The 26,605-nt window shown below is 47.6% G+C and overlaps 1 protein-coding gene across 1 annotated transcript in view; it reads left to right on the forward strand.

Annotated features, from left to right (window-relative positions):
• Window positions 1-24,709: 24,709 nt before the first annotated feature.
• The window catches only part of KLK4 (kallikrein related peptidase 4), a 3,171-nt gene continuing 1,275 nt past the window's right edge, over window positions 24,710-26,605 (forward strand). Inside the window, exons 1-2 of the mRNA XM_021681429.1 lie at window positions 24,710-24,770; window positions 26,078-26,240. Coding sequence (XP_021537104.1) covers window positions 24,710-24,770; window positions 26,078-26,240 — 224 coding nt within the window. The remainder of the gene's footprint in view (window positions 24,771-26,077; window positions 26,241-26,605) is intronic.

Below are 26,605 nucleotides of genomic sequence, written 5' to 3' on the forward strand. Positions count from 1 at the left end.
TGTTCTTTGTGGTGGCTGGGAGTTGGCAGCCACCATGTGTCCATCCCTAGGGGGATTGTTGACTAAATGTGTGGACACCCATCATGGAGTTCGATGCAATGGGGCTGTGCGAACATGGCAACGTGGTTGGGTCTTCAAAACAGTGGCGTTTGAAACGTGAATTAGAATAGAATGAGATATCTTGCCATTTGCAACGACGTGGATGGAACTGGAGGGTATTATGTTGAGTGAAATAAGTCAAACAGAGAAAGACATGTATCATATGACCTCACAGATATGAGGAATTCTTAATTGCAGGAAACAAACTGAGGGTTGCTGGAGTGGGGGGTGGGGTGGGAGGGATGGGGTGACTGGGCGATAGACACTGGGGAGGGTATGTGCTCTGGTAAGTGCTGTGAATTGTGCAAGACTGTTGAATCTCAGATCTGTACCTCTGAAACAAATAATGCAATATATGTTAAGAAAAAAAAAAGAAGAAGAAGAAGGTAGCAGGAGGGGAAGAATGAAGCGGGGGAAATCGGAGGGGTAGACGAACCATGAGAGACGATGGACTCTGAAAAACAAACAGGGTTCTAGAGGGGAGGGGGGTGGGAGGATGGGTTAGCCTGGTGGTGGATATTGAGGAGGGCACATTCTGCATGGAGCACTGGGTGTTATGCACAAACAATGAATCATGGAACACTTCATCTAAAACTAATGATGTAATGTATGGGGATTAACATAAGAATAAAAAAAAAGAATAGAATGAGATATATAATCCAACCCCAATTACATAAATTAAAATTACAGGCCACAAGAACCACACTATGCATTTTGTAAGACTGAGGGAGGGTGGGAAAAGGGAAGAGAAGGAAGAAAGAAAGGAAGGGAGGGACACAGGGAGGAAGGGAAGGGGGAGGGAGAAAAGAAGGATTCTGTACAAATCGGTGATGATAATGATGCATTTGACATTGAACCTCTGCACCTAAGGTCTAAAGGGAGTAAAAAATAAGCTTGTTAAATTGCCAAGCCACACTTTGCATTGACAGTGTCTAGAGGCTGAGCCCCTCTGTGGGGCTAGGAAAGCTGTGTGCATTTTGTGTGTCCCCGCTCACTGTGGCCACCTTATGATACTATTCTATATCCCTGAATTGTTAAGTCAGACGCTTAATCTAACTCAACTGTGACTGATTCTTGCTTGATTCCACACTCCCCTGCAATGCACAGAATTGGCTCAGGACCTCAGAGAGGCTGTGACGTGGGTCCAAAACTGTCATCAGGTGTGGCTTGGAAAGTTGGTGTGTCCTCCACCCGGTGCCCTTGCTCTTGGGGTGGTTGATCCTGGCTAAAAACCGAGGTCAGGGAGTGGCTCCAATTTTGTCAGTGGGAGGATCTTCCCCATGCATTCCACACACCAGATAAGCATCTAATTGTTGGCTACAGAGAGGCTGGCTGTGGGTTACCTTTTATTAGTAATCATAATGATGATGATGATGACAATGCAACCATTTATTGAGTGCCTGACACCTCGCTGCATTCATTGCATGCCTCGTCTCTCCCAGTTATGACAGCAGCCTCAAGAGGGAGGCCCTCAACAAATCAGGAGGCTGAGGGGCAGTCAGGTTGGGTGAATTTGGCTCAATTTCTGCAGCTGGTACATGTGGGAGCCGGGATATGAATCAAAGGAGTAGGAGGCCTGAGCCTATGCCCAAAACTACACTGTGCTCCAGCCAACAGAAGCAAACATAGGGGCGCTGGGCCAAAGCCAGGGAGCCCTGATTGTGGCAGTGGTGAGAGAGGGAGGGGCTGAGGAGAGGGAAGAAAGGAGTGTGTCGGGAAGGGGAGGAGGAGAGACTGAGCTTTATAAAAAGAGAGCAAAAGAGATTTAAAGACAAGTTCAGATGTAAAGAGACTCAGAAACAGAGGGAGCTTTGGGGAGCTTTCTAGAAAGAGGGAGAGTGAAAGAGAACCATAAAGAAAGGTTCTGAAGGAGGACCTAAGGGAGATGGAGAGAGGGACTCAGTAAGATAGATAGGAAGACAGGGACAGACAGACAGACAGACAGACAGAGAGCAAGGAAGGAAGGATTCCTGCCCTGGGAGTTTTAAGGGGAGAGTTGGGAAATCCCAGGTTCCCTAATGACCCTCAATCTCACTCTCCCCCAACTTCCAGATGCCTAAGTGCCCCCACCCCACCCCTAGGTTTTGCAGCTAGACCTCCAGAGCCCCCAGCTCCCTTCCCTCAGGCCCTGGTCTGAGGTCCCCCCAACCCACCCCCACCCCAGAGAATGTCCCTCCTATACTAAAGAACAGACAGGCTGGGTTCAAATCTGTGTCTATTTCCAATTCTGAGCATTAAAGGAGAGAATGCACATAAAGGCAAGGGCACAGAGCCTGGCACAGAATGGGCGTGTAAAAATAATAGTTTCTGTGATTATTATGACCATTATTACTATTGTCCTGGAGTTCCTTGAGCCGCCCACAGAGGTGCAAAAAGAGCCATTGTGCCACATCAGCATCTCCTGGGAGCTTGTTAGAAAGTGTAAATTCTTGCCCTCACCCCACCCCTAGACCAACTGAATCAGGAGTTGCATCTTAACAAGATCCACTGGTGATTCATGCGCACTTTTGAGTTTGAGATGCGCTCCTAGGCACACAGGAAGAAGGAACTTTAAACCCGAGGTGTGAGAATCCACCACTTGCTCTAGGGCGCCACCTTGAGGCCTGTTGAAGATCTGACTCTGGAAAGCCGTGGACGTGGAGTCCCACAACTCTGGGTGCAGTTCCCAGGCTGCTCAACTTTGGAACTTTGGGCAAGTTACTTGATCTCTCTGAGCCATGGATAGGTCACACTTCTTACCTGTAACACCGAGGTCACAACTGCACCTCATGCACAGTTCCTGCTGCAGAGTTGGTGCTGAAAAAAATGTTCTACTGCTTTCAGAATGCACCACCGTTTCTGAGAAGGAGCCTGGGCATAATTTAGAAGGCAGACTACTGAATCCATAGTGTTATGGGTTAAATTGTGTCCCCCAAAAAGGTATGCTGAGGTTCTAATCCTGGGACTTCAGAGTGTAACCTTATTTGGAAATAGGGTCATTGCAGATGTAATTATCTAACATGAGGTCATACTGGAGTAGGGTGGACTCTGAATACAATACGACTGGTGTCTTTATAAGAAGAGGGAAGACAAGGTGAAGACATACACACAGGGCATAAGGTCATGTGAAGACAGAGGCAGAGATTGGGGTGATGCAGCTGCAAGCCAAGGGATGCCAAGGATTGACAGTCACCGTCAGATGCTAGAAGAGGCAAGGGAAGATTCTACCCAGAGTCCCAGAGGGAGCACGGTTCTGCTGGCACCTTGATCTTGGACTTCTGGCCTCCAGAACTGTGAGAGAATACATTTCTGTTGTTTTAAGCCCCACAGTCTGTGCAACATTATTACAGGTTGTTAAAGGTTGATCTTCTGTGTAAGTCAGATAAAAGGTATCAGAATATCTCAAGAACCCTTTCCCTGAGAGGGAGAAATTAAACACAGATCTACTTTATAACCGAAGATACACAAACGGCCAACAAGTACATGAAAAGATGCTCAACTTCTTTGGTCACAAGAGAAATGCAACTTAAAACTGCAATGAGACACTTGTACACACCAATCAGATTGGATAAAACAATTTTTTAAATCCCTCCAAACTCCTAAGTGTAGCAGATGAGATGTAGAGCAACCCGAACTCCCACACATTGTTGCTGTCAGTGTAAAATGGTACAACCACTCTGGAGAAAGATTGGGTGGCTTCTTACAACACATGATCTACTCTGTGCCTAGCAGTCTCCCTGGTAGGTATTCCTCTAGGAGAAAAGAAAGCACATGTCCGCACAAAGACTTCTACACAAATGTTCACAGTAGCTTTATTTGTAATAGCCCCAAACTGTAAACAACCTAGGTGTCCATCAACAGGAGAAAGGATAAACCAACTGCGGCATACTCAAACAATGGGATATGCCTCAGCGATCACTAAGAACAAATGACTGCTATATGAGGGAACTCAAGATGAAAGGAGTCTTACACAAAAAAGTACACACTTACGTCTCCATTTATAGGATGTTCCAGAACAAGCAAAGCAACTCTATGGTGGGCAGAAATCAGAATGCTGCTTGCCTCTTGGGGTGGAGGACAGGCAGAACTGAACGTTCTGCGCTCTGTGAGGGGTTTGGTCAAAACTCACTGAAAAGTACCACTTACATTTTGTGCAATTCATTGTATGTGAATTTTACCTTAGAAAAGAAACATTAAGTTTGAGTTGTAGTACATGACATGTGTTTGAGAGTTTAGGATGAAGTGTACTGATGTTTGTGACCTACTATGAAATGCATCAAAAGTAGTTGAATAGATGGATGGGCAGTCAGATGGATGGATGGATGGATGGATGGATGGATGGATGGATGGATGGATCAACAGACATGTGATAAAGCAAGTATAGCAAATTGTGAATGGTGGAATGTAGGTATCAGGTATATGGGTATGCTGCAAATCTCTTCTGACTTTGCTATGTGTTTGAAAATGTTCATAATTGAAGTGTTGAGGGGAAATCAGACATGTGTCTAGTTGAATTGCAGTAACTGATTTCTTCTCCATCTTAATTGCCACCACCTTAGCCGGAGCTGCTCTCCTTTCTCCCCTGGACATTCATTTATTCATTCAACAAACACTTACTGAGCACCTACTATGTTCCAAGCACTGTTCTAGGTTTCCAGATCATAGCGCTGAATAAGCTGGAGAAAGTCTGTTTTTGTGTAGCTTTTTTTTTTTTTTTTTTCTAGAGGAGGAGAAAGACCATGACTAAGTACGTAATATTGGGAACATTAAATACTATGAAGGTGAATAAAGCAAGCTGGGTAAGAAGATAGAGGGTGCTGGCGGTGGGGGTGGGGGTGTTATTCCCCACTGGCTGGTCAGGAGAGGCTTCTCTAGGAGGTAACTGAGATCGCAGATGAGGCAGCAAGGGAGGGAGTCTTGGGGTTGTCAGGGGATGCTCCAGGATGTGTGGGTGACACACTGGACTATTGCAAACACTCTCTCCGCTTCCCCGCGCTGGTCTCTGCATTATTTGCCCTGCTCTACCCCTCATCTGTTCTCCCACAGAAAACAGAGGAGGATTAGCACTGTTTACAGGGAAGGAGGCACCTCCTATTCTGCAGGTCTGGGGCAGGGACTATCAGGCTGAGTAGGGCTTGTGGTGGAGTTTGGTGGTGGGGATGGAAGAAGCTGGATCACTCAGCTTAATAGTGAGAAGAACTCAGGGTCCCTGGGTGGATGTCTAGGAGGTAAAGGTGGAGGAGGAGAGATGTGACAAGGAAGAGGAAAGAGGAGTGAGCAGTGCAGCTACAAGGGGGATGGGAGACCTCAAGGGTCTTTCAGGAGCCAGCATGCTGAAAGTTCAAGGCTGAAGTCCTTACTTGGAAGACGACCTTTGTTGGCAAACCCCACCATCCATGAGCTTCCTACACTTGGGACTGCCTGGGCCAGCATTTTGTGTGGAAATCGAAAAGTGTGTCCCTTCAGGTGACATTGGGATTCTGAGGTGCTGTAGATGGCAGGGCTAGAACTAGTCATGGGGACCAGGGGAGGACTTGACTGAAGTCCCTTTTCTGCTTAAACACCAGTGATGGCTTCTCACTACTTTTAGGATAAAGCCCAAACTTGTCACCAGAGCCTTCAGGGGCTGGCATGGTCTGGGCTCTGTTAGTGCCCCACTTTCCAGCCTAGTGAAGCAGCACTCCTCTGCCCCATGCCCCAGATGAGGCCTGAGTTGGAGGAGTTCCTTGGGGAACTTAAAAGGAGAGTGTTTGCTTTTTTTTTTTTTTTAATAAATTGTCTATAATCACTTTTTGTTTCACTTGCAAAGGAGGAGGAGAAAGAGGAGGAGGGGGAGAAGGAGAAAGAGAAAATTTGCAAAAATGAAAAATCCTAATAAAGAACACTTCCTAGACACACACATTGATTGAGTAAATCCAGTGGGTCCATAAATCAGTGAGTTAAATTCTCTTGGATTGTAGAGCATACTCAAGATTCTCTATCAAGTATGGTTTATTATTTACTTTTAATTTAGACCAAAGGTAAAAGAGGTTGTGTTCATCATATGACACCTTTGCTGACACATTGTTATCAAGGTCTCTTTCTTGTTTTATTATATTATCTTATTTTATTATATAATTTCTTCAATCCATTTTTCCCCCATCCCTTGTTCTTATTCCCTTCCTCCTGTGGGTCAAAACTAGAGGCAAATGAGGTATTTTGCCTCAGGAGCAAAATTTAAGGAGTAGCCAAAAACCTCAGAAATCAAGAAAAACAATATTTTAAAAAGTCAAAATGAACACAAACAAGTCCACACAGGGATCTGGCTGCACAGTATGATTCACACGCCCCGCCCTAATCCCCAGTCCCGCTGGATGCTGTCTTTATTTTAAATCTTTGTACTTAGTTCACCATAGATTGTTGCATTAATTTTGAGTTTTTAAAACATTGCATTAAAATAGTATTTATTCTTGATTACTGAGGTTTTTGATGCATGCTTATGTTTATGCCCAAGACCCTCTTTCCCCCCAACTCCTGCTCTTATGAGCTTTCCCGCAGGTAACCATCCTCTTATGTTTCATTCATATCTTTGTGTCTTTCATGTTTCTTATTGCCATGAGTGTGCCAAACTACTGAATCTGAGGGCACAGATCTTCATGAGATTCCCCTTGTTTCAGACACCAGCTGCAGTTTGGGGGGTCCACAGGGTCACCCCCACTTGAGCCCAGCTAGCTACAAACTTGGAGTCCCCACAGACTCCCTCCGGCTTAACAAATCACAGGAAGGGCTATGATTACAGTTCTATTATGAAGAATACAAATCAGGCCAAATGAAAAGATGCATAAAGTGAGGTCTAGGAAGGTCCCAAACATCTCTGTGTCCTCAGGATTTGTCACCCTCCCAGCACATCAGTGTGTGTGTGTGTGTGTGTGTGTGTGTGTGTGTGTGTGTGTTGATAACCAGTAAGCTCATCAGAGCTTTGAAGTCCAGAGTTTTTATTGGGGTTTCATTACAGATGCGTGGTTGATCGAATCATGGACCATGTGATTGAACTCAGTCCAGTCTTCTTTCCTCCCTAGGCTGATATCAAGTGACCCAAAGCCCCAACCTTCTAATCACATGGTCGGTCTTTCAAGTGTGACCCTGGGGCCCTGCCATATAAAAAAGACACTTCTATCACTCCAAAGGTTTAGAGCTTATTTCCCAAGAACAGGGGACTGAAACCAGCCAAATTCTATTTATTACACATTTACAAAATGTGTAAGGATTTTTGGGTTGTGCATATGCTTTTTTTTTTTTTTTTAAGATTTTATTTTTAAGAAATGTCTACACCCAATGTGGGGCTTGAACTCACAACCCTCAAGATCAGGAGCACACACTCCATCGACTAAGCCAGCCCGGTGTCTCTTGTGCATATGTTTGTTGTTTTTTATAAGATTTTATTTATTTATTTGACAGAGAGAGAGAGACAGAGCACAAGATAGGGAGTGGGAGAGGGAGAAGGAGGCTCCCCACTGAGCAGGGAGTCGATGTGGGGTTTGGGGCTCCATCCCAGAACCCCAGGATCATGACCTGAGCCAAAGGCAGATGCTTAACCAACTGAGCCACCCAGACACGCTTTTTGTGCATATGTTTTTAATGCATGTAAATGATATTGGTTATATGCCCCAAATCACACTTTAATTTTTTTTTCACTCAAGACTGTGCTCTTAAGATCCATCCATGATTGGGGTGCCTGGGTGGCTCAGTCACTAAGCATCTGCCTTCAGCTCAGGTCATGATCCCAGGGTCTGGGATCGAGCCCCGCGTCGGGCTCCCTGCTCGGCGGGGAGCCTGCTTCTGCCTCTCCCACTCCCCCTGCTGTGTTGCCTCTCTCACTGTGTCAAATAAATAAATAAAACCTTAAAAAAAAAAGATCCATCCATGGTTGATATATATACACCTAATCTGCTGTTTTTAACTAGTGCATTGTTCCCCACAGGCGGGGCGGGGCGGGGGGGAGCACCCACCACACCCTATCATCCACTACCCCGGGGATGGATACCGAGGTTGCCTCCAGCTCCTCACTTCCATGAACAGGGCTTTGTAAGTGTCCCCTTAGAATCTGTGTGACAATTTCTTTGGGATCTGTGGAGATTCAAAATATATCCACAACTTCTCAACACTCTTCTCTCCAAAAGTTGGAACTGAATTCCCTTCTCTTTGAGTATAGGTTGGACTTACTCACTTCTCATGAACAGAATGTGGCAGAAGTGACAGTGTATGTTAGTAGGTCATAAAAGGCGCTGCCTCTCTCCCTCCTCCCTCTCTTTCCCTACTGCCCTCCCTCCCTCTCTCTCTCTCACCCTCTCTCCCTCCTTCCTGCCTCCTTCCCTCTCTCTCACCCTCTCTTCCTCCTTCCTTCCTCCTTCCCTCTCTCTCTCACCCTCTCTTTCCCTCCTGCCCTCCCTCCCTCTCTCTCTCTCACCCTCTCTCTCCCTCCCTCTCAGCTCACTTGCTCTGGGGGAAGCTAACCGCCCATGTCCTGAGGACACTCCACAGCCCACATGGTGAAGTTCACAAGGTGAAGAACTGAGGCCTCCAGCCAACAGTCACTGGAGTGACCCCCCCAGGAAGGAGACCGTCCAGCCCCAGTGGAACCTGCAGGTGACCGCAGCCCTGGTTGACATCTTGACTATAATCTAGTGAGACACCCTGAGCTAGAACCACCCAGGTAGCTGCTCTTAGATTCCTGATCCTCAGAAACTGTGTAAGATTTTTTTTTAAGCTTATTGTATTAAACTGATACATTTGGGGCGAATTGCTACCTAGCAACTGGTGACTAATACAGCATCTAAACCAAGGAGTGGATGTGCTGGGTAATAGCGTGGGCATACGGTTAATCTGACCAAGAAGAGCCTTGAGTGGCTTTGTCCTCCACATTCCATGAGCAGAACCAAGGACCCCTGGAGTTCAGGTTACTGCTGCTTCTTAACATGACCCAGCTTCCCCTGCAATCTAATCGGTGTAAAATAATACCCTGCATATTAAACTTGCATTTCTCGAATTGTTGAGGACCTTGAGCCCCTCTTCACTTGCTTGCTACCCGAAAACATGGCTCTTAACTTTCAGAAAACACGAAATATTCTAAAACAGTCACTCTAACAGCTCTAATTTATCTAGAACAAACACGTTGACACAGTTTGCATAGCGTCATCTTCATTAATGGTTCCTATTTTGTAGATGATCGTAAGAAACCTATGGTCACCAGGGAGCTTCCAGCAAATAAACCATCCAGGAGTTAATTCTGTGACGACAAGCTATTGCATATGAATACACTCAGCTTAACCAGGAACTTGTGACACCAGGCAAAATTGTTGTGCTGTGTTGTTGCTGCTGTTTTTCTTCAAACCTTCATAGCTGATTGGAATATATATATTTTAAATTTTTTTTAATTAAGTAAACTCTGCCCCCAACGTGGGGCTCAAACTCATGACCCCGAGATCAAGTGTGGCATGCTCCACCAACGGAGCCAGCCAGGCGCTCCAGACTGTATTTTTTAACTGTTTACTTCATCTTTTCCATAAAGGAGAACGCCCACACCAGTGCTGTGTTCTTTTTTTTTAAGATTTTATTTATTTATTTATTTATTTATTTATTTATTTATTTATTTATTTAAGACTTTATTTATTTGACAGAGAGAGACACAGCAAGAGAGGGAACACAAGCAGGGGGAGTGGGAGAGGGAGAAGCAGGCTTCCCACGGAGCAGGGAGCCCAATGCGGGGCTCGATCCCAGGACTCTGGGATCATGACCTGAGCCGAAGGCAGATGCTCAACGACTGAGCCACCCGGGCGCCCCAGCAGTGCTGTGAAGTTCTCAAAGGCACTTGTGCACCTTTTTTCTCCTACATGTTCTCATTACGTGCCATTGTGCACATAAGCACATGGCTTTAGGTTTTCTTTCCTTGCTGCTTAGGCTGGATTTGACCATTTGGAGCTTATCATGTTCCATTCTGTTGGGAGCAAAGGGATAGAGAACATTCAATGCAGGTGCCATCCCAGAGACCTCTGGAAATGGTACAGAAGGAAGAGGCGTGTTCCCTCTGATCTTGGGTCTGGGAGCTGTGCATCTCCATGTGTGGGGGTTATGTGAGTGCCAGAGACTGGCCAGTTACTTTGAGGAACACTGAGGTGCACGAATGAAGGAAATGAAACCGCCCTGTGGTCTCACCAGCCAGAGAAAACCATTGTCGACATTTTCCTCCGTGAGGCAAGATAGCAGAATGGTAAGCGTACAACCTTGCGGGAGCCAAAGCGCCTGATCCCAACCGTAGCTCGGCTATGTAATGGATGTGTGTGAAATGGCAAGAAAAAGAGTACAACCTCAAGGGGTTGTTTCAAGGATAATTGAACATAATACCCAACAAAGCTTTGTGTTTGGGCTTGGGTTTCAAGAAAAAAATTGTGAGGAAATCACTCCACCAAACACTCCTCCGGGGCAATAGGCAAAGAAGAGTGAAATTGTTCATCTCCACAATTAGGAGTCTGTGGTGAGTTTTAATAGCTTTTTAAAACAATGCACCTTAAGAAATAAGCCAGGGAACTTCAGGGCTGTATCATTTACCTCCGCTGATAACAATTACGAGAGTCATTACTAATTTTCACACTTAGTCATTGTTTTATAACTTATGCAGTTGACTAAATGGTGTGTCGCAAACTTTGTAACCAACTCAAGCATTAGGGGAGTCTTCTTTAACATTTTATTTTTAATTGTGGTAAAAAACACAGACCATGAAATTTACGATCTTATCCATTTTTCCCCATCTTATCCATTTTTAACAGTACAGTTCAGCAGTGTCAAGTCCATTCATGTTTTTGCTCATTCACATTGTCTCCAGAGCTTTCTCATCTTGCAAAACTGAAACTCTGTATCCATTACACATTTTAACTCCCCATTCCCCCTCTCCTTGCCCGCCCCCCCAGAAGCCAATGTTCTATTTTATCTGTTTGAATTTAACTATTTTAGATATCTCCTATTAATACTTGTCTTTTTGTGACCGGCTTATCTCACTTCACATAATGCCCTTAAGGTTCATCCATATGTAGCATGTGATAGGATATCCTTTTTAAAGGCTGAATAATATTCCATTTTTTGGATACATGACATTTTGTTTATCCATTCATTCATCAATGGGTTGTTTTCACCTTCTGGCTGTCATCCATAATGCTTCTATGAGCAGGAATGTGCAAATATCTTTTCCAGACCCTGCTCTCAATTCTTTTGAATATATACCCATAAGTGGGATTAGGGGGGTCTTCGATTATATAAAAAGGAAAAGAAGGTATAAAGTTTCATCAGCTGGGACGCCTGGGTGGTTCATTCAGTTAAGCATCTGCCTTCGGCTCGGGTCATGATCCCAGGGTCCTGGGGTGGAGCCCCGCATCGGGCTCCCTGCTCAGCGGGAAGCCTGCTTCTCCCTCTGCCTGCCACTCCCCCTGCTTGTGCTTGCTTTCTCTCTGACAAATAAAAAATAAATAAAATCTTTTTAAAAAATCAAGCTTCGTTAGTACCAAGTGTGTGTGTGGGTGTTTTGTTGTGTTTTGTTTTGTTTCTATGAGCGTCCCTCGAGTCAGGCTGCCTGGGTTCAAATCTCAGCTCTACCACTTACCTGCTATGTGCCTTTAGACAAGTCACTTCACTTCTCTGCCCTCAGTTTTTCCATCTGCAAAGAAGAATATTAACAGAACCTACAACCTTCAGGCTTTTGTGAAGGTCAGTGATTAGATATACACAAAGTATTTTTTTAAATGCTTATAAAAGGAACAAACAATTGATACATGTAACAACCTGGATGGATCTCCGGGGCATTACCATGAGTGGGGAAAACCCCAATTTCAGAGTGGTACACACCGTATGATCCCATTTATATAACATTCTCAAAGTCGCAGAATTCTAGTGACAGAGAACAGACCAGTGGTTGTCAGGGCTTGAGGGTAGGGGGAAGCGTGTGGTCCCTAAGGGATAGCACGAGACCCTTTTCTTCCTGGTGATGCAACAGTTGTGTATCCTGATGATGGTGATGGGAGAGTCAGAGAGAGAGATGTTAGAAATGATGAAATTCGAGTAAGATCTGTGCCCCACTTACTATTGTAGCAAAGTCAGCTTTCTGGTTTTGACAAAGTACTATGGTTATGAGAGATGTGATTGAGGGAAACTGGCTGAGGGCTACTTGAGAATTCTCTGTACTTCTTTGTGGCTCCTTGCGACTCTTGAACTACTTCAAAATAAAACGTTATACTAAAAACTGCGTCTGGCCCACTGGAAGTGCTCAATGAGCTTTAGTCATCATGGTCGTAGATCTCCCTATATGCAGCTTTCATCTGGGTCTTATTTGCCCTCTTTTCAGTTTCTTTTCTGGTCAACTCTAAGCTGGCCAAAATGAATAACAAGGTCCCTGGGGGAGGGGAAAAAAAATGCCTCCCACTAAATTCTCCCAGACTGAAAGACTTCCCAACAGAAAGCTTTATAGCCACAGATATAATTATGATTCATCTGTAAGTTTCACACCAGTCATTGTTTTATAACTTATGTAATTATCTAAACAGTATTTCACAAACCTTGAAACTACCCAGGCATTGCAGGTCTTCCGTGCTTATAACAGGAAAAAGAATTAACCAAGTGTTCCGAACACCAGGAGACGCCTTAGTTTGCTGGGATCCCAGCCCGGTGGCTAAAGACAAAAGAGAAATAAGAACACAACTTTGCACTTACCTATTTATGCGCAACGAAACCTTTGAAAATGACCCAAGTAACGTATTCTAGCTGAAGAAGGGGGAGGACAGGACAGAAGGGGGATATGGTCATGATTTATCACTCTATACTCTTAAATAAACATACTTTATTTTTGTACCATGTAGAAATAGTACCTATTCAAAAAATTAAGTAGAAATGATGTTTTACACACACACACACACACACATACATGCACAGATTCTCATGCAAGTCTCTCTGGGTTCAAACCTGGCTATTTCTTTTTCTTTTTCTTTTTAGAGAGAGAGGGAGGGGAGAGGCAGAGGGAGAGCGAGAATCCTAAGTAGGCTCCACGCCCAGCATGGAGCCAGATGGGGCGGGGGGGGGGGGGACAGAGGGAAGGGGCTCAATCTCATGACCCTGAGATCATGACTTGAGCCAAAATCAAGAGTCTGATGCGTAGCCAACTGAGCCACCCAGGCTCCCTGATTTCTCCAACTTATTAAATCATTACATTGGTAGCAATAGTTGGAGGTTACGGTGGCTGAGCTCTGAGGCAGAAATACTCAGTCTCTTGCCCAGGGTCTCTCAGGAGTGGGTCTGACCCCAGAGGCCACACTCTTAGCCCTTCCCTTTAGAACCTGAGAGACCCAAGATCAGGATCAGGACCTGAGCCCACCAGGGGCAAAGCTCAGGTGGCCTCCTCTTCCTGCCACCACCTGGGATACACCTGCCCGTCTGTCCCCTGTCTAGCTCCAGAACTGGGTGCTGGGGCCCACAGTGACCCACCCCAGGGAACCTGGGGCCCCTTCTTTGTCCCTTACCCCCACAACCTCTCTCTCCCTGTGTGTGTCTCCAGCTCCACAGGAGGCAGTGTAGCCTAGTGGTTAGGAACACACAGTGGGGACGGCGTGGGGCTGAGGGTTCAGATCCCAGCTCTACCACTTACCAGCTTAGTCGCCCACAAACAGCTCTTAGCTTCTCTGTGCTTCATTTTATCATCTGTACAGTAGGGACGGTAACGGCTTCTATTTCAGAGGATGTTGAGGAGATTACGCCAGTTAACATTGTGAGGAGCCTAGAATAGTACAAAGTAAGAACTGTCTGTATAGGGCGCCTGGGTGGCTCAGTTGGTTAAGCGACTGCCTTCGGCTCAGGTCATGATCCTGGAGTCCCGGATCGAGTCCCACATCGGGCTCCCTGCTGAGCAGGGAGTCTGCTTCTCCCTCTGACCCTCTTCCCTCTCGTGCTCTCTCTCTCATTCTCTCTCTCTCTCAAATAAATAAATAAAATCTAAAAAAAAAAAAGAACTGTCTGTATAATCTAGAAGTAGGTTTATATGGAGGTGCTCTGTGACCCTGATGTCAGTGTATGACCATTACTGTGTTTAGTGGCTCGATTTCTCTGATCTCTTTATGTCTGAGTCTTTCTGTATCCATGTGTCCTCTTTTTTTCTCCGCTGGGGTCACGAACTCTGCTGCCTCCTAGGGCCAGGCAGGTAATGTAAATGCGGGAAGCCTTTGGGTGTGGGCCAGGGAACCTGCAGACTGCCCCCAGGGCGGTGGCCACTCAGAGCCTACTGCTGATGGAAAATGTCCCTGGAAATGCAGACTCGATGTTGACTTTTCAACAGAAGCTTGAAATCTGATCCATCGATGCTGGTGGCTAATTAAAAAAAAAAAAAATGCCCAGGGATGCCTGAGTGGCTCAGACGGTTAAGTGTCTGCCTTCAGCTCAGGTCATGATCCTGGGGTCCTGGGATTGAGCCCCGCATTGCATTGGGCTCCCTGCTCAGTGGGGAGTCTGCTTGTCCCTCTCCCTCTGCCCCTCACTCCCCTGCTCCAGCTCTCTCTCTCTCACTCTGTTCTCTTCCTCAAATAAATAAATGAAATATTTTTTTTTAAATGCCCAGAATTGAGAGCCCAGAATAAACTCACACATATGTGGTCAACTGATCTTAGACAAGGGTGCCAAGAATACACAATGGGGAAAGGACAGCCTTTCCGACAAATGGTGTGAGGAGAATTGGATATCCACATGCAAAGGAATGAAATTGGATCGCTATCTTACACACTACACAAAAATCAACTCAAAATGGATTAAAGAGGGGCACCTGGGTGGCTCAGTCAGTGAAGCATCTGCCTTTGGCTCAGTCATGATCTCAGGAAGCTGGAATCAAGTCCTGGGTTGGGCTCCCTGCTCAGCGGGGAGTCTGCTTCTCCCTATCCCTCTGATCTTGTCCCTGCTTGTTCTCTCTCTCTCTCTGTCTCAAATAAATAAAATCTTAAAAAAAAAAAATGGATTAAAGGTTTAAACAGAAGACCTGAACCTGTCCAACTCCTGGAAGAAAATAGAGGGGAAGGGCGCCTGGGTGGCTCAGTTGGTTAAGCGACTGCCTTCGGCTCAGGTCATGATCCTGGAGTCCCGGGATCGAGTCCCGCATCAGGCTCCCTGCTCAGCAGGGAGTCTGCTTCTCCCTCTGACCCTCCCCCGTCTCATGTGCTCTCTCTCATTCTCTCTCTCTCAAATAAATAAATAAAATCTTTAAAAAAAAAGAGAGAGAAAATAGAGGGGAAGAATCTTCATGACAGGGGCGCCTGAGTGGCTCAGTTGGTTAAGCGACTGCCTTCGGCTCAGGTCATGATCCTGGAGTCCCGGGATCGAGTCCCGCATCGGGCTCCCTGCTCGGCGGGGGGTCTGCTTCTCCCTCTGACCCTCCTCCCTCTCATGCTCTCTGTCTCTCATTCTCTCTCTCTCAAATAAATAAATAAAATCTTTAAAAAAATAATAATAAAAAAAAAAGAATCTTCATGACATTGATCTTGGCAATGATTTCTTGAATATGACACCAAAGAACAGGCAAACAAACAAAAAATAGACAAAAAATAGGCAGGTGGAATCACATCAAACTAAAACTTTTCTGCCCAGCAAAGGGAACCATCTCCAGTGACAGGTGACCTACGGAGTTTGAGCAAACACTGGTAGACCATACAATTGATAAGGGGTTAATATCCAAACTATATGAGGACCTTCAGTTCCTCAATAGCAAAAACCAACAAAAAGCAACAAAACAAAACAAAAACACAAATAACCTGATTTACAAATGGGCAAAGGACTAGAATAGACATTTCTCCAAAGAAGACATTGAAATGACCACCAGGTATATGAAACAATGATCAATGTCACTAATCATCGGGGAAACGGAGATCAAAACCACAGGGAGATATATCACCTGACACCCGTTAGGATGGCGATTATGAAAACAAAGACAAAAACAGAGATGAGAAGGGTTGGTGAGGATGTGGGGATATTGGAACGCTTGTTCACTGCTGGTGGGAACATAAATGGTGCAACTGCGATGGGAAACAGTGTGGCGGTTTCTCAAAAAATTAAAAGTAGAGCTACTGTATGATCAGCTATCTCACTTCTGGTTATTTATTCAAAGGAATTGAAATCAGAGTCCCTAGAGACATTTATTTGTGTGTGAAAACAACCCAAGTGTCCATCAACAGATGAATAGATAAAGAAAATATAGTATATTCACACAATAGAATATTATTCAGCTTTAAAAAAGGAAATCCTGACGTGTGACAACATGGATGAACCTGAGGGGCATTGTGTTAACTGAAATAAGCCAGTCCCAGAAATACTGCATGATTACACTTATATGGGATATCTAACCACCAACACACACTTTTTTGTTTAAGAGTGGATTTCATATGTTCCTAATAAGGAACAAACTGGCAGCTGAATTTGCTAAGCTAGGGTGGTGAAGTCAAGATTCGGTTTTGGTTGTTTTTTTTTTAAGATTTTATTTATTCATTTGACAGAGATAGATACAGTGAGAGAGAGAACACAAGCAGGGGGAGTGGGAGAGAGAGAAGCAGGCTTCCTGCAGAGCAGGGAGCCCGAGGTGGGGCTTGATCCCAGGACCCTGGGATCATGACCTGAGCCGAAGGCAGACGCTTAACGACTGAGCCACCCAGGCGCCCCAAGATTTGGTTTTTGATTGAGTTCTATGTACTATATTTTCTCACTTCGTGAGTTCCTGATGGCCAAGGTGAATACCATAAGAACCCTCCAAGATGTTGCTGAATTTTTTTTTAAAGATTTTATCTCTCTCTCTCAAATAAATAAATAAAATCTTTAAAATTTTATTTTAAGGGAGGGGCAGAGGAAGTGGGAGAAGCAGACTCTCTGCAGATCAGGGAGCCTTACTCGGATCCCAGGATGCTGGGATCAGGATCTGAGCCCAAGGCAGATGCTTAACTGACTGAGCTACCCAGCCAGGCATCCCCTGAATTTGTTTGTATCTATTTTGAACTACACAGAAACCTCCTGTCTTTGCATTAGCATCACATTTTGTGAAACACTGTTTCAGATATTTGCAAAGTAATATTAATATTAACAACAAAAGTGAACACTTATGAAGTACTTCCCATTGTGACTGGCTCGGTGTTATTTAGAAACTTCCCAATATTCTGTGAGACAAGTAATATAGTTATTCCCATTTCACAGATAAGAAACAGAGGCACAGAGAGACTTGGTAATGTGCCCACGGTCACCCGGCTAGTGAATGGCAGAGCCGGGATTTGAACCCTGACAGTCTGGGTTCCAGAGTCCGTCTCTTAATCACTGTAAAATCAGTTTGGAAATTGTTTCTGTTACTGGATATCAGTGGTTAGTAAGGGCATTACTTCTTTCCTTCTTGAGGGCATTTGTTCACTTGGTGAATATTTGCTGACTACCTACCACGTTCCAGGCATTCATTGTTCTTGGCCCTGGCGATGCAAGGGTGACCTGGGCAGGGATGTTTTGTCCTCATGGAGGAGCTGATGTTCCGGTGGAGGAGACGGACACCATGAACAAGTGAATCACTAACGTGTCATGTGATTTTTTGCGGTAGACAAAATAATGCCCCCCAGCAAAGATGTCCTGTGAATTTATGATCTTACTTGGGGACTTTGCAGATGTCATTAAAGATCTTGAGATGAGGTGATTAACCCGGATTACACAAAGGCTCTTCTTTTTTTTTTTTTTTTTAAGATTTTATTTATTTATTTGACAGAGAGAGACACAGCGAGAGAGGGAACACAACCAGGGGGAGTGGGAGAGGGAAAAGCAGGCTTCCCGCTGAGCAGGGAGCCCAATGTGGGGCTCAATCCCAGGACCCTGGGATCATGACCTGAGCCGAAGGCAGACGCTTAACGACTGAGACACTCAGGCGCCCCTACAAAGGCTCTTCCAAGAGAGAGGCAAGAGCATTAGAGTTAGACAAGGCAATGTGACACTGGAAGCAGAATTGCTGGCTGTGAGCATGGAGGAAGGGACCGCTGGCCAAGGAATGCAGGTGTCTCTAGAAGCTACAAAAAGCAAGGAAGTGGCTTCTCCCCTAGAGCCTCCAGAATGAATCGGTCCAATGAGATTGTCTTTGGACTTCTGGCCTTCCGAACTATAAGAGATTAAATCTGTGTTGTTTAAAGACAGTAAATTTGTGATACTTTCTTACAGCAGCAATAGGAAATTGGTATAGATTTATATACTGATAATAAGTTTTATACTAATAATGATGGTATATATGCTGATAATAAGGGTAAAATAATGGAGCCATTCTAGACAGAGGGCTGTCAGGGAAGGATCCTCTGGGGAGGGGACATTTAAGAAACCTGAATAAAGGGGTGCCTGGGTGGCTCAGTTGGCTAAGCGTCTGCCTTCGGCTCAGGTCATGATCCCAGGGTCCTGGGCTCAAGCCCTGCATTGGGCTCCCTGCTCCGTGGGAGGCCTGCTTCTCCCTCTCCCACTCCCCCTGCTTGTGTTCCCTCTCTTGCTGTCTCTCTCTCTGTCAAATAAATAAATAAAATCTTAAAAAAAAAAAAAAGAATGAATAAGGACAGTGTAGAGAGACAGTGGGCAGAGAGCATTCTGGGTAGAAGCAGCAGCAAGTGCAAAGATCCTGAGGTGGGAACATGTTTTATATACCTAAGAAGCAGCAAGGAGGCAGGTACGGCTGCAGTGGGCAGAGGGCAGAGGGAGGAAGATGAAGTCAAAGCAGGAACAAAAAGGGAGAGGATCATGGGTGGGCCTTTGGGTCACAGTGAAAATTCTAGCTTCTACTCTGAGTGTGATCAAAAGTTTTTCGGACCAAGTGTGCGTGTTAAATAGTTTTCTCCTGCAGTTGAGGGCCATTGTAGATCAGCCCAGCCAAGGATCTGCTGTTTCTAGAGCTTTTTTTTTTTTAGAGAGCAGTGACACTTCTGGGGGCCAAGATAAACAGGAAAAAAAAAAATGTCACTGCGCCCCCTCCCCCACCTCCACAACCAGTTTACAAAGTGCTTCGGCAGGGACACCTGGGTGGCTCAGTTGGTTAAGCATCTGCCCTCAGCTCAGGTCATCATCCCAGGATCCTGGGATCGAGTCCCGCATCAGGCTCCCTGCTTGTCGGGGGAGCCTGCTTCTCCTTCTGCCTGCTCGTTCCCCCTGCTAGTGCGCTCGCTCTCTCTCTCTCTCTCTGACAAATAAATAAGTAAATTCTTTTTTTTAAAAAGTGCTTCTAGGGGCGCCTCGGTGGCTCAGTCGTTGGGCGTCTGCCTTCGGCTTAGGTCATGATCCCAGGGTCCTGGGATCAAGTCCCGCTTCGGGCTCCCTGCTCAGCGGGAAGCCGCTTCTCCCTCTCCCACTCCCCCTGCTGTGTTCCTTCTCTCGCTTTGTCTCTCTCTGTCAAATAAATAAATAAAATTTTTTTTTAAAGATTTTATTTATTTATTTGAGACAGAGAGAATGAGAGACAGAGAGCATGAGAGGGAGGAGGGTCAGAGGGAGAAGCAGACTCCCTGCTATGCAGGGAGCCCGATGTGGGACTCGATCCCGGGACTCCAGGATCATGACCTGAGCCGAAGGCAGTCGCTTAACCAACTGAGCCACCCAGGCGCCCAATAAATAAAATTCTTTAAAAAAAAAAAAGTGCTTCTGGCAGTTTCCACTTAAGATCACTTGATACCACTTAAGCTTTGATCCCATTTGATTTGATTCCTATTTTCTCCAAATCAGCCCTATCCAATCAAAATATAATATGAGCCAAATATTGGGGTGCCTGGGTGGCTCAGTCGGTTAAGCGCGTCTGCCTTGGAGTGAGGTCATGATTTCCAGATCCTGGGATCAAGCCCCACATCAGGCTTCCTGCTCAACAGTGAGTCTGCTTCCCTCTCTCTCTCTCTCTCTCCCTCTGCCCCTCTCCACCGCTCATTCTCTCTCTCTCTCAAATAAATAAATAAAATCTTAAAAAAATATATGAGCCAGGGGCGCCTGGGTGGCTCAGTCGTTAAGCGTCTGCCTTCGGCTCAGGTCATGATCCCAGGGTCCTGGGATCGAGCCCCGCGTCGGGCTCCCTGCTCCGCGGGAAGCCTGCTTCTCCCTCTCCCATTCCCCCTGCTTGTATTCCCTCTCTCGCTGTGTCTCTCTCTGTCAAATAAATAAATAAAATCTTTAAAAAATATATATATGAGCCAAATATGTAATTTAAAATTTTCTAGTAGCCAAGTTTAAAAAAAAAAAGAGTAGGAAGCAAGTGAAATTTTAGTTTTAGTAATGTTTTTATTTTAACCCAACATGTCCAAATTATGATCATTCCAACATGTGATCAGTATAAAATTAATAATAAGATAGCTTACATTCTTTTATACCAGGTCTTCAAAGTCTAGTCAGTATTTTACCCCTACAGCAGCGTCCCTATCTAAACGCTAAATTTTCATCAGAAATAATTGCTTTCTAAGCAGCCTATAAAACTTCAACTTGAAAAAGTAGATTCACGTACCCAGATTGTTCCAAATGTACTTAAAACCTTTTCAACAACTGAATCGAGATTCAGTGTTTACATTTAAATTAGGTAAAATTGAATAAAAGTTAAAAGTCAGTTCCTCAACTACACCCGCCTTGTTTCAAGTGCTCAGTAACCACCCATGGCTGGTGGTTGTTGTATTGGATGAAGCAGATCTAAATCCGCCCGGCAGGAAATGTCTCAGTCACTTCTGGGGTTCCCTATCCTCCTCTGCAAAGTGGTGACAGATAACTCAACTTGGCTGGCGCTAGAAAAATGGCGGAAGTCCAGGCCTTTGGTGCACAGGGACGCCATCTTAATTTCTGTTGCTTTGATGTTTGCTGAGGTCCCTCTCAAACCCTGTTGCTGCAGAAGGACCAGGAGATGCACCCCCCCCATTGGTGGTCTCCACACCCACAGCCATCCTCCCATTATACATGTGGTCAGGATACATTTTCTGTGGCTCCCCAGGCTGGAGTAAGCTAAACTCTCTCTCTCCAGTAAAACCCCCTCTCTCCATTCTCCCCCATTCCAGGCAGACCCCAGGATTGGCCAGCTCAGTGCTGGCCTCTCTCTTGCCTGGGACAGGAACAGACAAGGGAGATGTCCACATGAGGCTTTGTGGGGGTTTTCGTACTGAATCCCCCATTGCTTTTTTTTTTTTTAAAGCTTTTATTTATTTGACAGAGAAAGAGAGAGAGCACAAGTAGGGGGAGGGGCAGGCAGAGGGAGAGGGAGAAGCAGACTCTCCCCTGAGCAGACAGCCAGATGTGGGGCTCCATCCCAGGACACTGAGATCAGGACTTGAGCCAAAAGCAGACACTTATCAGACTGAGCCACCCAGGTGCCCCTCCACATTGCTCTTAATAAAGAAGAAAAACACTTCACTTCTCTTCAGGTAATATAATCTGCCCCAATGTAGATTTAGTTATTAAGTGAGACAGGGGTTGGGGTCATTTGGCAGGAGCCACATCCTCTGGGAATAGACTTAAGCAGGCAGGAGTGGGAGTGGAGAGGGTCTGGAGAGGGAGAGAGGAGCCGAGGTGGGTGACCTGCTAGGTCTGAATTATGTTTCCGAGGTGCCTCCCGGAGGGCCTGCAGGTGAACTGAGAGCCAGAGGGGACTCGTGAACGGGGTGCCACTTCTGCAGAATGGGGCCTAGGGACTGGGGTGGGGCAGGCTGGGTGGAAATTCACACTCCCTTTTGTCTGCGTTTTTAAAATGACTACCAGGATGCATGGTGATTTCTCCATCTGTGTCCCTATCTATCTGTCTCTGTCTCATTTTCGGTCTCTGGCTCTCGTCTCTGTCTCTCTCTCTGCCTTTATCTCTTCCTCCTGTTCTCTCCCCCTGTCTCTGTTCCTCTCCATCTCATCGGCTCTGTGATTTTATTTCTCTCTCTGCTCATCTCTGTCTCTTTTTGTCTCTGCCTCTGTCCACCCCCCACCCCAGCCTGAGCTCTGAGCCAGGGAGCCCCATTCCCCAGCCCACACTCCAAACCATTTCCACCTGCCAGGCCAGAAGCATCTCCATGGAGTAACTCTCCCACAGCTCTGTCCTGGACCCATCCCCAAATAAGTGGGTCACTTCCGTCTGACCTTGGGCAGGACAGGGCATAGGAGAGGCCATGAAACAGGGACAGAGACATGACGTCTACTTTCTTCTCTTTTCTTTCAGCTGCCCAGCCCTGGGCCACAGCACTGGCCCCAACCTGCCTCCTGCCACTGTCCAGACCTTAGTCACGTCTGGGTGGTTGTGAGACCTGAGCCCCCCCTGCACCCCCGCCCCTCTTCCTTGCCTCCTCTGTCCTTGTGGTCAGAGCTGCTGGTCCCAGGACCAGGGCAGGGTTGGGGGTCTGTGTGCCACCAGGAGGCTGAATGCAGGCAGATAAATGGAGACAGATCTAGAGAACCAGAGTGGCACTAAGAGACAGCAACAGACAGAGATAGGGTCAGAAAGACAGAGATGAGGCCAGAGAGAGGCAGAGAGAAGCACAGACATTCATGCTTCATCATCATGGTCATCTGTTGCCCAACCCCTCATCAGAGCCGTCCATACCTGCTCCTTAGGTGATCTCACCCAACCCCACGGCTCTAAACACCACCTCTCCCCTATGACTCCCCACTGCTTCTCAGCAGCTCTGACCTCTGCCTGCACCTCTGCCTGCCCATGCACCCAACCGCTTGGCTCCTGACGGGCATCCCCAGCTCAGCCCTTGCCCCCACATCTCCTTACACGCCTCCACAAATAGTCAGCCCAAGCCTCTGAGGCACCATTCTCGCCTCCTTTCCCCTCCCCCCGCCACTTTCCTCCCCTTGGTGAGTATGTCGGTTCTACCTCCAAAGTGAGCCCTTCGTCCGTTCATTCCTCTTCTTCCTGGACCACAGCATCGCCCACCTGGGCTGTTGCCACCTCCCACCTCCGTGTTGGTCTCCGCTCCCTTCTCATTCTCCACGCAGGATGTCTCTTAAAAGTAAATAAGATCATGTTACTCCCCCTACCCCTGTCCTTAAAATCCATTGCACTTAAATAAACCCAAACTTCTTCCCCAGCACGGAAACCCCTGCACAATCTGCCCTGTTCCTTCTCCTTGCTCTGCCTTGCACACACCGAGTTCTCCCTTTTTCCTGCAAGGCTCACATGGCATGGTGGCTGTCAGCCTAAATGTCCCCTCCTCTGACTCCCCAACCACCCCCTTGTCTGCAGAAAGCCCCCTGCCCCGGTCATTCTACCATCACCTGGGTTCTCTGCACACAGGTGACTACCAGATATTTCCTTTTAGTTTTTCTGTTTGTCTGTCTCCCCTACTGGGATGTGAGCTCCATGAGCGCTAGAATTTCCTTGTTCCTTCCTGCATCTCAAGTGCAGACAGCAGAGCTCAGAGCAAGGCAGGTGCGCAATTGCTCTTTACTGAGCAAGGGCTTCATCGTGCTCCCACTGACTGGGCACCTACTACATGCTTGGCACTGTGCCAAGGCACTTTCTCTGCCTTCTCTTTTTGGATAGATATTTTGGGAGTGAGGAACAATAGTTCCCTGATTTTACAGATGGGAAAATGGAGCCTCAGAGGGATGCAGTTCCCAAGATAGACCATGATGCAGTCTGGATTTGAACCCGGGAAGGTTTGCTGCGGAAACATAGTAGGGAGACAGAGGGAGGGAGGGAGAATGAGAGATTTAATAAGAGAGAAAATAAGAGAACATAAGAGAGAGAAAATGAAAGAAAAAGAGAGAATAAGAACACGAGGGAATGAGAGAGCGAGAACCAAGAAACAAGTGGGACCCTGAGTCCAGGTTGTCCTCACTGGCTCACTGCTCCTGGCACCTCTGGCCCCCTGACGGCAGCCTGGCACAGCTGGAAACTGGCAGCACCTGACCCCAGGAATGTGTCCCTGGGGGCAGGCCGGCCCAGCGGGGGATGCTTATAAGTCCCACAGGGGCCCCTGCAGGAAGCAGCCTGTGGGAGAGCAGCCCAGCGCAGGATCCCAGAGCCCAGAGGCAGCCAGGTGAGTGTCCCTGTGGTCTCCGCCCCGCCCACCGCCCCAAGAGCGAAGTCTCCCCACAACTCCACGCCACTGTGAATCTCAGCCTCGGGACCCTGTGCCTCCATGTCTCCTCCCCAGAGAGGTCTCTCACTCTCTCTCTCTGGTTAAGAGTGTCTCTTCCTTTCTCTCTCCGGCTCCGCTAGTTTCTCTGTTTCTCTGATGTCTCTGTCCATGACTCTGGCTCTCCCTCTGTCTCTGGTTATCTCTTGCAAGTGCTGTCTCAGTCCCCTCCGATCCGCACCGCCCTGTCTCCATGCTCCTACTCTCCCAGTTTAGAGATAGAATGACACTTCCTCCATACCTTCCTGTCCATCTAATTCTCTCTCTTTCCGCTTCTCTCTCCCTCTCCCTTTATCTCTCACTCCAAATCTCTCTAGGCTCTGTGGCTCTGGGCGAGGATCTCAGACCTACGATGTGTGTGTTGGGGGGCAGGGGTGGCATAGGACCTTGTCTGACCAATACTATCCTAGGGGGACAGGAAGAGAGGGAGACAGAGATGGAGGGAGAGATTTGAGCTCTAGGTCCCCCCAGACTCATCACCCTCTTGTGCAGGTGCTGACGGCATGACCACAGCAGGAAACCCCTGGGGCTGTTTCCTGGGGTACCTCATCCTCGGTGTCACAGGTATCTGAGTGTGTGTGTGTGTGTGTGTGTGTGTGTGACTGTCTGTGCCTTGGGGCACAGTGTCTGTTCCTGCGCAGCCATGACTCAGTGTCCTCCTAGGTATGACTAAAGCTGCCTATGTGACCTACCACGTGCCGTGCTCTCTGGTTACACACACGTGATTCCTCGTATCATAGGGAGTTTGTGCGTGTGCTGCCGATGCATTGTGTGTGTGGCTTTGCACGCCTCTGTGTGTGACACATTGTGATGAGCTGTGTGGTCGAACCGGTGAGAGGCGGTGCGTTACTGGGCGAAGGATTCTGGCGGTCTGTGCCTGTAAATATCCCGTGGAGTGACAACGACGGCGGATGATGCTGTGAGGACGTGGGAAGCCCAGGGTGCCGCTAACAGGGAGACTGTGCTTCTGGAGGAGTCACCCATTTCGGGTAATATGTGCCTACCTCCTGAGTCTCTGATCCACGGACCCCCAGAGACCCACGTCACGGGGCGACGTGATGTGGTTTCCCTGTGGGCCGACTTGTTGCTGGTGGGACTGTGGAGGAGGCTGAGCCGGGGAAGGCGGGACACTGAAGGCCACAAAGAGCGACACTGTTTCCTTGAGCGTCTGGCTGTCACCCTTGTCTCTGCACCCTGTTTGAGGGTTTCTGCCTGTTCTGGGGGACTGTGGCCCGGGTAGTACACGAGCCTGGCGTGGTGCGTGCGTGCGTATGTGCGTGTGTTTGTGTGTTGAGGGAGGGAGGGAGGGAGAGACAGACGGAGAGAGATACCAAATGGATCTTGGAGATGGGTGTGGCTGGCTCAAAGCTGCAACTCGCCTCTCGACAAGACACCCCTTTCCTCTACTCTGATCTCCCATCCCACCCCAAGAAACCTGATCTGGTCCGTAAAAGCCCTGCACCAGGACCCCGCCCCCAGGAGGCCTGGTCCCACCTCCCGAGCCTAACTCGGCATCCCTGACTCCGCCCCTAGGAGCCCTGACTCTGCCCTCAGGATCCCTGACTCCACCCATGAGGCCTTGGTCACGCCCTCGCACCACAGCCTCCCCCGACGCACTGGTCACGCCCCCTGCACCGTGAACCCCCTCAGACCCCGCCCTCAGGAGCCCTAGTCCTGCTTTTTGAGCCTGCCCCCCATCCTAGCCCACGCCCCTGCACCGATCCCTGCCCTTAGGAGCCCTGGTTCCACCCAGAGACCATCCCCAGACCTGACTACACCCCTGAAGCCCTAACCACGCCCTTAGTCCGTGGCCACGCCCCCAGGAGCCTTGTTCCACCCCGAGCCCGCCCCTAGCCCTGACCCGCCCTCAGGATCCTTGGCCTCGGGTGGCGGCGGCGACATCATCAACGGCGAGGACTGCAGCCCGCACTCGCAGCCCTGGCAGGCGGCACTGTTCACGGAAAACGAATTCTTCTGCGGGGGCGTTCTGGTGCATCCGCAATGGGTGCTGTCAGCGGCACACTGTTTCCAGGAGTGAGTGCGGGGCGGGGTGGGGCGGAGGCGGAGCCTGGGGCGGGGGAGGGGAGGAACACGGGACCTGGATGTACTGTTAGCTGGGGGAGGGGCCTAATATCAGGCTCCGCCTCCGTGCTAAGAGTGGAAACCTCTGTGAAGAGAGACTCTGCGAGGGAAGTGGGGGCTGTTGCTTTGGAAAGACAGCCCGGGGTCGAAATCCCATCTCAGTTGCCGAGTCACTAGTGGATTAAGACAAATTCTTGTTGCTGGATTATTGATTGTGTGAATGAGGATTTGAGATCATGGCTGGGTAGCTCTTAGCGCCGTGCTTAGCGAGGAGGATGGGGTTGGGGTAAATGGGTGGAGATGGGGTTGTGCCTGAG

Source organism: Neomonachus schauinslandi, chromosome 16, assembly GCF_002201575.2.
Source record: "Neomonachus schauinslandi chromosome 16, ASM220157v2, whole genome shotgun sequence".
NCBI lineage: Eukaryota > Metazoa > Chordata > Mammalia > Carnivora > Phocidae > Neomonachus > Neomonachus schauinslandi.